Raw genomic sequence first — 13,036 nt, 5'->3', positions numbered from 1 at the left:
TCTCAAAAAAAAAAAAGAAATATATGCAGATTGTGAAATCAATTTTTATTCCCTCCTACCCCCAAAAAAGTTATTAGGAAAACACTCAACAAGAGAAACCTAATGTTAATATTTTACCTTGTTTTCTTCTGTTCTTATTTGCATTTCTTCTTCTTTTTTTTTTTTTTTTTTTTTTTTTTTTTTTATTTTTTTTTTTTTTTTTTTTTTAAGATAGAGTCTTGCTCTGTCTCCAGAGCATGAAGTGCAGTGGCATGATCTCAGCTCACTGCAACTTCTGCCTCCCAGGTTCAAGCAATTCTCCCACCTCAGCCTCCTGAGTAGCTGGGACTACAGGCACGTGCCACTACATCCAGCTAGTTTTTGTAATTTTTAGTAGAGACTGGGTTTCGCCATGTTGGCCAGCCTGGTCTCGAACTCCTGACCTCAGGTGGTCTACCCACCTCGGCCTCCCAAAGTACTGGGGTTACAGGTGTGAGCTACTGTGCCATCCCTACCTAAATATTTTATAAATAATGTTGTATTCTGCTTTTTTAACTTAACTATATTTGTATGTTATTTAAAATTTCATAAACTTCATTTTTTATGGCAACCTAATATTCTGTCATGTTCTGCTGTGAAGCAGTTTTCTGGAATACAGATTAATCAAGAAAAGGATATACTGTCAAGTTAGAGAAATACACATTTAAAGTTACCCAGAGGCCTTAATAATCAATCTGAACATTCCTCTGCAATATATCCTGGAATGACAACATTGTCAAGCCTTTGCTAATTGTCTGCTTTATATTTTACATATTTTCCTGGTGTTCTGGTATCTTTTTCAATACAGAACCAAGCATTTGACGATTTGTAAGTATTAAGGCATCTCTAGTAACTTCCTCTGCTTCTAAAAGAAGCATCCAAATTTTGTACAAGTTATTTGGAGTGCTGGTGGTTTTGTAGTGATATTTGCATGCATAGTTTAATTGGCTTTGAAATATGTTTTATGTTTATAAGGTCTTGAATCTTGAGAATATACATCATTGCTTCTTGTTCCCTTCTTAAGCTGGATTCCCTTCTTAAGCTCCCCAGATTGTCCCCAGGAGGACAAAATGAGACAATTCCTGTCATCTTTTAATTGTGGGTCTATTACACATTTTGTTTTTTCTCCTTTATTTTTCCTTTGTGTTTGATTATACCTGACTCAGATCACAAATTCTCTGAAGACAGAGATTTGTTCACAACCCAGCACATCTTTATCGCTTAAATAACATATTTGGTAAGATCATTTAAAGACTTTAGAAGGAAAATATTCCCCTTGTTATATGCTTTTAAATTTAAAATTGCTTATTTATCTATTTTTCAATCATAGATACACATTCCAGTTTTCCTGATGGTGAACAAATAGGCCCTGAAGATCTCAGCTTCAATCCAGATGAAAACAGTGGAAGGTAATTGCCAGATCAAGAGAACTGACTTGCAAGCTATCTTGACCTTGAATTTTGCTGTAGTTGGTGCTCAAATTTGTCATCAGTCAGATAATCAGATTTGGTCTTATTTTTTCATTATCTCGACCTGAAATAGTAATTTGGAAACTGTTGGAAGGTGGCACAGTTTAGTCTAAGACAGCAGTAGGACATGGCAAAAACAATATGGGAAGAGTTCTTTGTAATGTAAGGAAATAACAATGTAGTTCTCTATTAATTTAGCAAATTTGTACATTCACAAAAGGCAGTTTGTTTATTACAGCAGAAGGCTGGTTAACTGCCAGAAAATGTACCTCCAGGCCCTGCATGCTGTCAGTAATCTGCCTGGCATTGGTGCTGCTCTGTCTTTGGCTAGAGGTTAGTTGTGTTTAAATAATCACCTTTATATTTGGGGTTTTAATTACAGTTTAATTACAGTTCCATTAGTTCCTGTAGATTAGTGAACAGAACAGTTGCTTATGAAGAGATTCTGCCCTGTAGACACTTTATGTGAATAACTGAAGTAACACTAGACTGAATCTCCTGTTTGGAGTATGTATCTTCTCTCACTTGTTCAAGCACAGGCACACTGTTTAATGGCATGGAATCCCTCTGTTGTGTGACTTCTGCAAATGTAATTTTAAATGAATTAAGTTCACATGGATTCGTTACGTTCCTGGACCTGTAAACACATGTAAGATTATTTAAAATTCTTTCATTTTTTCTGCCTCTTACTGTACGACTATAGTGCAGCAAATATTTTCAAGCCCCCTTCTTTATTTTCATTAGTTGTACATTGATTTCAGTGTCAACACCTTTAAAGACTCATTCATGTTGCACAGTGGCTTACATGAACGTGAAACTGTGATATAAGGTTTTCTTTCATACTCATAATTAGCCCAAAACAGTTGCCAAACTTTGCCATTGTGCTCTTGCATTTGTGTTTGAGTTGCTATATATTTGTGAAAATTACACTGAAAGTTGACTAAGAGACTATTGAAAAAGCATGAATAATCAAATATACATGTGGGCAGCATCTCATCTGCTGTATTTTACTTAGTGAATATTGTTCACTCTTCCGTGTCTTATGTCTTGCTGAATGCTGTGACTCATAGTTTACTTTTGTTCAAAATAGTTTGCACTTTTTGTTAATAAAATCAACTTGAGAAAATATGCCTCTGCTATTTATTAAATTGGGACCAGAAACCCCTTTTTTCTACTCATTGACTGTGGCTGTTTAGTACTGTAGAGAAGATCCAAACATTTGATTAGTTTGTTTTGTGTTTAGTCTCATGGTGAGGAGTGATACCTAGCATCGATCCCAGTCATTCTAAAATTAGAATAAACCTGAAAGACCAAAAGATTTCTTCAGAGATGATAGCTTTTAGTTCAGACCTGTTCGCTTTAGGACAGGAAAGTAGTTTCTCCCTCGTTTCCAAGCTGTCTTATATACCGAGGCTGCTCCGAGTTCCTTGGTGATGGCCGGGAACACCGCTGTTTTTCCTCTTGCTTGACGTAGTTGGCTGTGCTAACATTTAGGTAGCAGAGAGGGAAGGAAGAGACGCAGGAAAAGAACCAGTTGCTCCACTCTCTGCTTGTCCTACTTTCTTGCTCTTTCTGTACCCTGATAGAGCCCTCAGCATGTTTTTTTTTTTTTTTTTTGTAACCTTTCCTTTTTTGCTGAAGAACTGTCTGCTGTTACCTCGCTTCTGTATTTAGTGTTTTATCTCAAGTTCATTCCTGGAAAATGTCTCCTGAATAGAGTTTTCTCTTAGGGCTAGAGATATATTAATGCTTGTGTTGTCCGTGAACATGTCCATTCTGGACAACTTTAACTACTTGTGTCATTGATCCTTAAGTAACCTTTGAGGTAGATGAGTTGTATATCAAACCTGTGTGGCCGTGGAGCCTGAGGTTCGGGGAGGTTGTATGATTCTCTTAAGGTTCAATACCACTGGCAGGGATGGGGTGAACTGCTAGTCTAGTGCCTTTTCCACTTTATCTCACTTGCACCAAACCCAACATTCTGATACCAAATAATTTAAAACCTAAAGATTATTCTTTGTTTTTAGCTTTTAATTTTGAGATAATTTTAGATTTGCAAAAGTTGCAAAAATTGTACAAGAGTTTCCATATACCCTCTGCCCAGCTTCTCCTTTTGTTAATGCCTTACATAATTACAGAATGGTGATCAAAACTAAGAAGTTAATCCTGGTTATAATATTATTAACCAAATTACAGAATTTGTTCAGATTCCACCATTATTTCACAAATGTTCTTTTTCTGTTCTAGGATCCGGTCTAGGATCCCATGTTGTATTTTGTTGCCATGTTTCCTTGGGATCCTTCAGTATATGACAGCTCCTCCACCTTTCCTTGCTTTCGTGACCTTGATATTTTTGAAGAGGATGTGTTATTTTCTTAAATGTTCTTCTTTGGGTTTGTCAGATGCTTTCTTATATTAAATTGAGGTTATGCATTATTGAGAAGGCCCTTCTCAGTGCATCACATCAGGGGGGATATGATATTGATATATAAATGTACATATATATACATATATATATATATTTTTTTTTTTTTTGACGGAATCTCACTGTGTCACTCAGGCTATAATGCAGTGGCACCAGCTTGGCTCACTGCAGCCTCTGCTTCCCAGGCTTAAGTGTTCCTCCCACCTAAGCCTCCCGAGTAGCTGGAACTATAGGTGTCCACCACCACACCTGGCTAATTTTTCTATTTTTTGTGGAGATGGGGTTTCACCATGTTGCCCAGGCTGGTCTCCAACTCCTGAGCTCAAAACGATCCCCCTGCCTCAGCCTCCCAAAGTGCTAGATTGATTGCAGGCTAGATTACAGGTGTGCTCAGGGCCTGGTGTTGATTATGTTGCTTTTTTGTTTTGTTTTGTTTTGTTGAGATAGGGTCTCACTGTGTCCGCCAGGCTGGAGTGCAGTGGCATGATCTCGACTCACTGCAACCTCTGCCTCCCTGATTCAATCCATTCTCCTGCCTTAGCCTCCCAAGTAGCTGGGATTACAGGCATGCACCACCATGCCCGGCTAATTTCTGTGTTTTAGTAGAGACGGGGTTTCACCATGTTGGCCAGGCTGGTCTCGAACTCTGACCTCAAGTGATCCACCTGGCTCGGCCTCCCAAAGTGCTGGATTAGAGGCGTGAGCCACTGTGCCTGGCCCTGATGTTGATGTTTTTTATTGGTGAACTAAACCGTGAGATTACTTGGTTAAGGTGGTGTTTGTGAGGATTTCTTTTTCTTTTTTTTTTTGAGACGGAGTCTCGCTCTGTCGCCCAGGCTGGAGTGCAATGGCGCTATCTCGGCTCACTGCAAACTCCGCCTCCTGGGTTCGTGCCATTCTCTTGCCTCAGCCTCCCAAGTAGCTGGGACTACAGGTGCCCGCCACCACTCCCGGGTAATTTTTTTTGTATTTTTAGTAGAGATGGGGTTTCACCGTGTTTGCCTTAATCTCCTGACCTTGTGATCCGCCCGCCTCGGCCTCCCAAAGTGCTGGGATTACAGGCGTGAGCCACCGTGCCCAGACTTTGTGAGGATTTCTTACTATAGATTTACGTTTTTTCCCCTTTGTAATTACTAAATATTTGGGGCAGATACTTTGAAACTATGCAGATACCTTGTTTCTATTAAACTGTTTTTTTTTTTTTTTTTTTTTTTTTTTTGGAAGACAGGGTCTGGCTTTGTTACCCATTCTGTGGTGGCGCGATGTCGGCTCACTAAGCCTCAACCCCCCGGGCTTAAGCGATCCACCCACTTTAGCCTCCTGAGTAGCTGGGACTACAGGCATGCGCAGTCACACCGGGATAATTTTTGTGTTTTTTGTAGAGATGGGGTTCTTGAGCTCTTGGGCTCAAGCGACCCTCCCGCCTCAGCCTCCCAAAGTGCTGCGATACAGGCATGTGCCACTGCGCCCAGCGCCCAGCCAAAACTCTCACTTACTAATTTTAGCACCTAGTAGTTGATCTTGCATATGAAAATTGTTACTGTAATGTTTTAATGGTAATTTTCTAATTCCTTAATTTCTTCTATGTTTTTTGTTAGAATGCTGTAAGGAAAAGTCCTTTCTTCCCCGTTTTTGTAATTTCAGCTACTTATTTATAATCAGCTACTTTATATATCTATATACGATGGATATTTATTTTGTTTTTGAGTTAACATTTTGTAGCTTGGCTTGTTCTGGTTTCAGCCATTGGAAACTCTTCCAGATTGGCTCCTGTGCCCTTTTCATATGTCTCATTCTTGTTGTTGTTGTTTTTAAGCATTTCTTTGCTTTCTGACATCACAAGATACCTACCCCAGCCATGGAATTAACCACTTCCTGAAGAACCATGGTTCTTATTATTGGAGAATGCTATTTAGAAACAAAGATTTGGGCCGGGCGCGGTGGCTCAAGCCTGTAATCCCAGCACTTTGGGAGGCCGAGACGGGCGGATCACGAGGTCAGGAGATTGAGACCATCCTGGCTAACACGGTGAAACCCCGTCTCTACTAAAAGACAAAAAACTAGCCGGGCGAGGTGGCGGCGCCTGTAGTCCCAGCTACTCGGGAGGCTGAGGCAGGAGAATGGCGTGAACCCGGGAGGCGGAGCTTGCAGTGAGCTGAGATCTGGCCACTGCACTCCAGTCTGGGTGACAGAGCGAGACTCCGTCTCAAAAAAAAAAAAAAAAAAAAAAAAAAAGAAACAAAGATTTGGATGCCACGTATTTATTATTATTAGACTGTCACTGCTTCTAGTCCCACTCAGTGGATACATAGAAAATGTAAATTGGCTGGGTGTGGTGGTGCACACCTGTGGTCCCAGCTACTTGGGAGGCTGAGGTAGGAGGATCACTTGAGCTTGGGAGGTAGAGATTACAGTGAGCCAAGATCGTGCCACTGCGCTTCAGCCTGTGTGACAGAGTGAGACCCTGTCTCAAAAAAGAGAAAATGTATGACTGGGCACAGCAACTCATGCCTCTAATCCCAGTACTTTGGGAGGCCGAGACAGGTGGATCACCTGAGGTCAGGAGTTCAAGACCAGCCTGACCAACATAGGGAAATCCCATCTCTACTAAAAATACAAAATTAGCCAGATGTGGTGGCACATGCCTGTAAACGCAGCTATTCGGGAGGTTGAGACAGAATTGCTTGAATCCAGGAGGTGGAGGTTGCGGTAAGCCGAGATCTTGCCATTGCACTTCAGCCTGGGCGACAAGAGCAAAACTCCATCTCAAAAGAGAAAAGAAAAAAAAGAAAGAAAATGTATATAGACAGCTGTTCCTCAGGATCTGTGAGGAATTGGTTCCAAGACCCTCTGTGGATACCAAAGTCCACAGATGCTCAAGTCCCTCATATAAAATGGCATAGTGTTTGCATATAACCTATGCACATCCTCCTGGATACTTTGTTTTGGTTTTGACACAGGGTCTCATTCTGTTGCCCAGGCTGGGGTGCAGCTGTGCATAGCTCACTGCAGCTATGAACTCTTGGGCTCAAGCAATCCTCCCACCTCAGCCTGTCAGGTAGCTGGGACTACAGGTGTGAGCCACCACACCTGATCTCCCAGATACTTTAAATCATCTCTGGATTACCTATAATACCTAATACAATGTAAATAAATACAGTGTAAATTATTGTTGTGCTATTTTTTAAAAATAAATTCTGTCCATTGTTGGTTGACTCCATGGATGCAGAAAGCAAAGATGTAGAGGGCCGACTGTATAGTTACTCATGCAAATACACACATTTATATGTATTTCTGTACATATCTGTATGTGTGTGTCACTGTGACTGTGAGTCTACACTGGTAACAGTTCAACTCCAGTGGCCTCATTCTGGCCTTCCCTCTTATTCAGAATGCCTTTCTCTGACAGGAGCGTAGCTCTCATTAGCTACGATGCATGTATGCACTTGCTCAACCCGAATATACAAGTAGCTTCAGAACCGTTGGCCTCCTGTGGATTCCAGGCTGTGCCCTACAAAAAGCAAATTTACCACCTAAAATATAGTGCTTGTATACAGTTCTTTTAGTCTTTAGCTTTTCGGTATCGTGTCATAACTTTTTTTTCAAAGATACTTAGGTCCTTAGATTCAAAATTACATTAATTCTTTTCTTTCCCATTCCCTTCATTGTGATATTGTGCCTCGTTGGTGTAACAGTTAGGTTCATCTGTTACGGTCTACATTCTCTCCTCCCCCACATATCCTGGTTAATTTGTAAATTTACATACATTAAAATTCAGTCTTTCTGGCATACAGTTCTGTGGGTTTCAACAAATGTCATGTATTCGCCACCACAATACTATACAGAACATTTCAGTCACCCCCAAAATTCCCCTGTGCTGGCCCTTTACAGGTAACCACCTCCCTCCCCTGCAGCTCCTGGCTACCACTGATCTGATCTGATCTGTTCTCTGCCCTTTTAGTTTTTGCTTTTCCAGAGAGTCATGTAAACGAGATCACAGTTCGGCCTCTTGCTTCACAAAGTGCAGTTAAGTTTCACTCATCTTGTGTGAATCAGCACTTCATTCTTTTTTATTGCTGAGTAGTAGTAGTCCACTGTGTGGATACACCACTGTTTATTCATTTGCCCATTTGGGTTATTTCTAGTTTAGGATGATTAGACTCTTGTAAACATTTGGGTACAGATTTTTGTGTGAGTGTAAGCTTTTATTCTCTAGTGTTACATGCTATATTCTTTTTTCATGCTGCTGATAAAGACATACTCGAGACTGGGCATTTTACAAAAGAAAGAGGTTTATTGGACTTACAGTTCCATGTGACTGGGGAGGCCTCACAATCATGGCAAAAGGTAAAAGGCACATCTCACATGGTGGCAGACAAGAGAGCTTGTGCAGGGAAACTCCCCCTTATAAAACCATCAGATCTCATGAGACTTATTCAGTATCATGAGAACAGCACAGGAAAGTCTTGCCCCCATGATTCATTTACCTCCCACTGGGTCCCTCCCACAATACGTGGGAATTCAAGATGAGATTTGGGTGGGACACAGCCAAACCATACCTGCCTTGGGGTGGGATTGCTGGGTATGTAATAGAGAATCTGGCCTTTGTCCTAGTTCCTGGGAAGTGCCCTCTAAATCCTTCGCATTCCCCAAGTGATAGGAGTTATTTATGGTGGCCCTTGCTAGTTTATGCTAATGAGATGACCCAGGATTGGGGCTGGCTACACCAGAAATGCTGTGGGTGTCATTAGAGAGCTGGGCTCTGAACCACGTGATAGTCCAGTCCGACCCACTGCCAGTGATGGTTACACCTACATAAGGAAGTTCCAGTAAAAATCTGGATACTTGCCAGGCGCAGGGACTCACGCCTGTAGTCCCAGCACTTCGGGAGGCCAAGGCAGGCGGATTACCTGAGGTCAGGAGTTTGAGACCAACCTGACCAACATGGAGAAACCCCATCTTTACAAAAAATACAAAATTAGCCAGGTGTGGTGGTACATGCCTGTAATCCCAACTACTTGGGAGACTGAGGCAGAAAAATCACTTGAACCTGGTAGGCAGAGGTTGCCGTGAACCGAGATCATGCCATTGCACTCCAGCCTGGGCAAAAGGAGTGAAACTCCATCTCAAAACAAAACAAAAAAAAAAACGACACTAAAGCTTGAGTGAGTTTCCCTCTTATTTATACAAGCTACTTGTATATTAGGATTGAACAAGTACATACATATGTCGTAGCTAATGACAGCTAGGCTTCTGTCAGAGAAAGGCATTCTAAATAAGAGGGAAACTCTTACATATTTTTATAAAATATGTAAGTACAGAGCACTGTCAACCAGGGAAATATATGTGTTCCTGGAGAAAAAGAAGTCCTGAAGTCAAGGGGCCTTCACATTTGGGACTCTCCCAGGCCTCACCCTATGTATTTCTCCCTTTAGCTGGCTTATTTATAACCTTTTGTCATAATGAAACTCTGATCATAAGTGCATTTCTGAGTTCTGTGAGTTGTTCTAGTCAACTATCAAACCTGAGTAGGATAGCAAAAACGCCCAAATTTGTAATCAGCTGGTCAAAAGCGAGGGTCGCCTCCGGATCCCGGAACTTGGAGCTGGTGTCTGGAATGAGGGCAGTCTTGTGGAAGACTTTGCCCATAACCTGTATGGTTTGACCTAACTCCAGGTAGCTGGTGTCAGCACTCATTGCACTGAGTCATATGGTAAGTTGAGTCTTTACTGAGGCGCTGCCCAGTCTCCACAGTGACATACCATTCTGCATTCCCATCAGTAGCACATGAAAGTACCAGTTGCATCTCACAAACATTTGGCACTGCCAGAAGTTTTTTAGCCATTCTTTTTGGCTTTTCTTCTAACCAACTGAGCTAACCAGCCATTTTTTAGCCATTCTAATAGATGTGTAATGGTATTTGTTTTGCTAATATTTTGCCTAGAACTTTTCCATCTATATTCAGAGCGATACTGGTCTGAAATTTTCTGTCTTCATCTGATTTGGTGTCAGAGTAATGCTGACCTCGTAAAGTGAGTGTTCTATTTTCTGGAAAAGAAGGTGTAGATTTGGTGTTATTTATTTGTTATTATTTTTTATCTCAGCTCACTGCAACCTCCACCTCCCAGGTTCATGCGATTCTCCTGTCTCAGCATCCCAAGTAGCTGGGATTAACAGGCACCTGCCACCACATCCAGCTAATTTTTGTATTTTTAGTAGAGACAAGGTTTCACCATGTTGGCCAGGCTGGTCTTGAACTCCTGACCTCAGGTGATCCACCCACCTTGGCCTCCCAAGTTGCTGGGATTACAGGCATGAGCCACTGTGCCTGGCCTTATTCTTTAACTGTTTAGTAGAATTCACTAGTGTAACCAACTAGAAGGAAACTTTTTTCTTTTTTTGAGACAGAGTTTTCCTCTTGTTGCTCAAGCTGGAGTGCAATAGCGCGATCTCAGCTCACTGCAACCTCCGTGTCCCGGGTGCAAGTGATTCTTCTACCTCAGCCTCCCGAGTAGCTGGGATTACAGGTGTGCACCACCACACCCAGCTCATTTTCTTTATTTTTAGTAGAAATGGAGTTTCACCATGTTAGCCAGGCTGATCTTGAACTCCTAACCTCAGGTGATCTGCCTACCTCAGCCTCCCAAAGTGCTGGGATTACAGCTGTGAGCCACCACGCCTGGCCAGGAAACTTCTTTTTCTTAGGTGTGGTGTGGTTGGTATTTACCTTGCTTGGTGTGGTCTGATTTTTTTTTCTTTTCTTTTTTTTTGAGACAGAGTTTCGCTCTGTTGCCCAGGCTGGAGTGCAGTGGCGCAATCTCAGCTCACTGCAACCTCTGCCTCCCAGGTTCAAGTGATTCTCCTGCCTCAGCCACCTGAGTAGCTGGGATTACAGGCATGAGCCACCACGCCCAACTAATTTTTTGTATTTGTAGTAGAGAAAGGAGTTCACCATGTTGGTCAGGCTGGTCTCAAACTCCTGACCTTGTGATCCGCCTGCCTCAGCCTCCCAAAGTGCTGGGATTACAGGCATGCGCCACCACGCCCAACTAATTTTTTGTATTTTTAGTAGAGAAAGGAGTTCACCATGTTGGTCAGGCTGGTCTCGAACTCCTGACCTTGTGATCCGCCCGCCTCAGCCTCCCAAAGTGCTGGGATTACAGGCGTGAGCCACCAGGCCCAGCCTTGATTTTTTTTTTTCTTTTGAGACAGTCCTGCTCTGTCACCTGGGCTGGAGTGCAGTGGCTCGATCTCAGCTCACTGCGACCTCCACCTCCCAGGTTCACATGATTCTTGTGCCTCAACCTCCCTAGTAGCTGGGATTACAGGTGTGCACCACCATGCTCAGCTAATTTTTGTATTTTTAGTAGAGACAGGGTTTCTCCATGTTGCCCAAGCTGGTTTCAAACTCCTGGCCTCTAGTGATCCACTTGCCTCGGCCTCCTAAAGTGCTAGGATTACAGGTGTGAGCTACCATGCCTAGCCTTTTTTTTTTTTTTGAGACAAGGTCTTGCTCTGTCACCCATGCTGGAGAGCAGTGGCACAATCACAGCTCACTACATCCTCAACCCTCCTGGTCCCAAGCAATCCTCCCACCTCAGCCTCCCGAGTAGCTGGGACTATAAGTCACGTACCATGTCCAGCTAATTTTTTTTTTTTTTCAGAGAGAGTCTCACTGCATTGCCCAGCTGGTCTTGAACTCCTAAGTTTAAGCTATCCTCCCACCTCAGCCAACCAAAGTGCTGGGATTACAGGTGTAATCCACCTCGCCTAGCTTTGCTTGATGTTCTCTGAGTTTCTTCTATCTGTGGTTTTGTGTCTGTCATTAATTTTGGGAAACTCTAAGCCATTATTTCTTCAAATATTTCTTCTGCCCATTATCTTCTGCCCAAAATTAGCCAGGCGTGGTGGTGCATGCCTGTAATCCCAACTACTTGGGAGACTGAGGCATTGTCTTTCTCTTCTCCTTCTAGGATTCTAGTTGTGCATATTTTACATAGATACTGTCCCACAGCTTTTGGATGTTACGTTCTGGGTTGATTTTATTTTTCCTTCATTTTTTTCTGTTGTGTTTCAGTTAAGGTAATTTTTGTTAACTTATCGTCAAGTTTTACTGATTTTCTTTTCAGCAGTTTAGAGCCTACTGATGAGCCAACTAAAAGCATTCATCATCTCTGTTATGGTATTTTTCATGTCTTACATTTCTATTAATATTTAATTATAGGTTCCATCACTTTGCTGTAATCACCCATATGATCTTGCATAGTATCCACCATTTTTCTTGATATATTAACTTTTTTTTTTTTTTTGAGAAAGAGTCTCGCTCTGTCACCCAGGCTGGAGTGCAGTGGTGCGATCTTGGCTCACTGCAACCTCCATCTTCTGGGTTCAAGTGATTCTTCTGCCTCAGCCTCCCAAATAGCTGGGACTACAGGCTTGCACCACCACGCCTGGCTAATTTTTGTATTTTTAGTAGAGACAGGGTTTCGCCATGTTGACCAGGCTGGACTTGAACTCCTGACCTCAGGCGATCCTCGTGCCTTGGCCTCCCAAAACCATAATTTTTTTAAGTTCTCTCTTACTTCCAGAATCTGAGTCTGGTTCTGATGATTGTTTCATGTCTTCAGAATGTTTTCTTCTTGGCTTTTCATATAGCTCTATATATTTTGTTAAAAGCAACACATCTCACATAGGACAAGATACTTTGGTGAATAGTTTCTACACCTGAAAGTGAGGAGGCCTTTCCTGCTGCTAAGACTTTTGTTGCAGAGGTTGAATTAATGTATTATGGCTGGTGGAAAAGTAATTGCGGTTTTCGCATTTTTTAATGGCAAGAACCAAAATTACTTTTGTGCCAGCCTAACAGTAGTTAGGAGTTGTGCATGGTTCAAGATTGGATTTGCTATGATTTTCCTTAGTGGTCTCGAGTTCCTGTGAGGATACGTTGTATTTCTGATTGAGGTTGGATACCAGAGCACTGTGTTTCTGACCCTGAGTTTCCAGGCTCAGAAGCTTTGTGCTGTGTCTCTGAGAGGGTCTCTCTCTGTGCTTCCCTTGCTCTGCTGTCCTCCTCCTGGAAATACTCTGCTGTTACTTGAACTGTAACGGGGGCTGGGGAGGAGCT

General features: G+C 42.2%; 1 protein-coding gene across 1 annotated transcript in view; it reads left to right on the top strand.

The window, feature by feature from the left end:
• TRIM37 (tripartite motif containing 37) overlaps window positions 1-2,615 on the top strand; it is a 110,789-nt gene extending 108,174 nt beyond the window's left edge. Inside the window, exon 25 of the mRNA XM_017861564.1 lies at window positions 1,349-2,615. Coding sequence (XP_017717053.1) covers window positions 1,349-1,431 — 83 coding nt within the window. The 3' untranslated portion in view covers window positions 1,432-2,615. The remainder of the gene's footprint in view (window positions 1-1,348) is intronic.
• Window positions 2,616-13,036: the final 10,421 nt, after the last annotated feature.

The sequence above is a fragment of the Rhinopithecus bieti genome, unplaced genomic scaffold, assembly GCF_001698545.2.
Source record: "Rhinopithecus bieti isolate Rb0 unplaced genomic scaffold, ASM169854v2 scaffold_57210, whole genome shotgun sequence".
NCBI classification, from domain to species: domain Eukaryota; kingdom Metazoa; phylum Chordata; class Mammalia; order Primates; family Cercopithecidae; genus Rhinopithecus; species Rhinopithecus bieti.
This window is presented reverse-complemented; position numbering and strand designations above follow the sequence as displayed.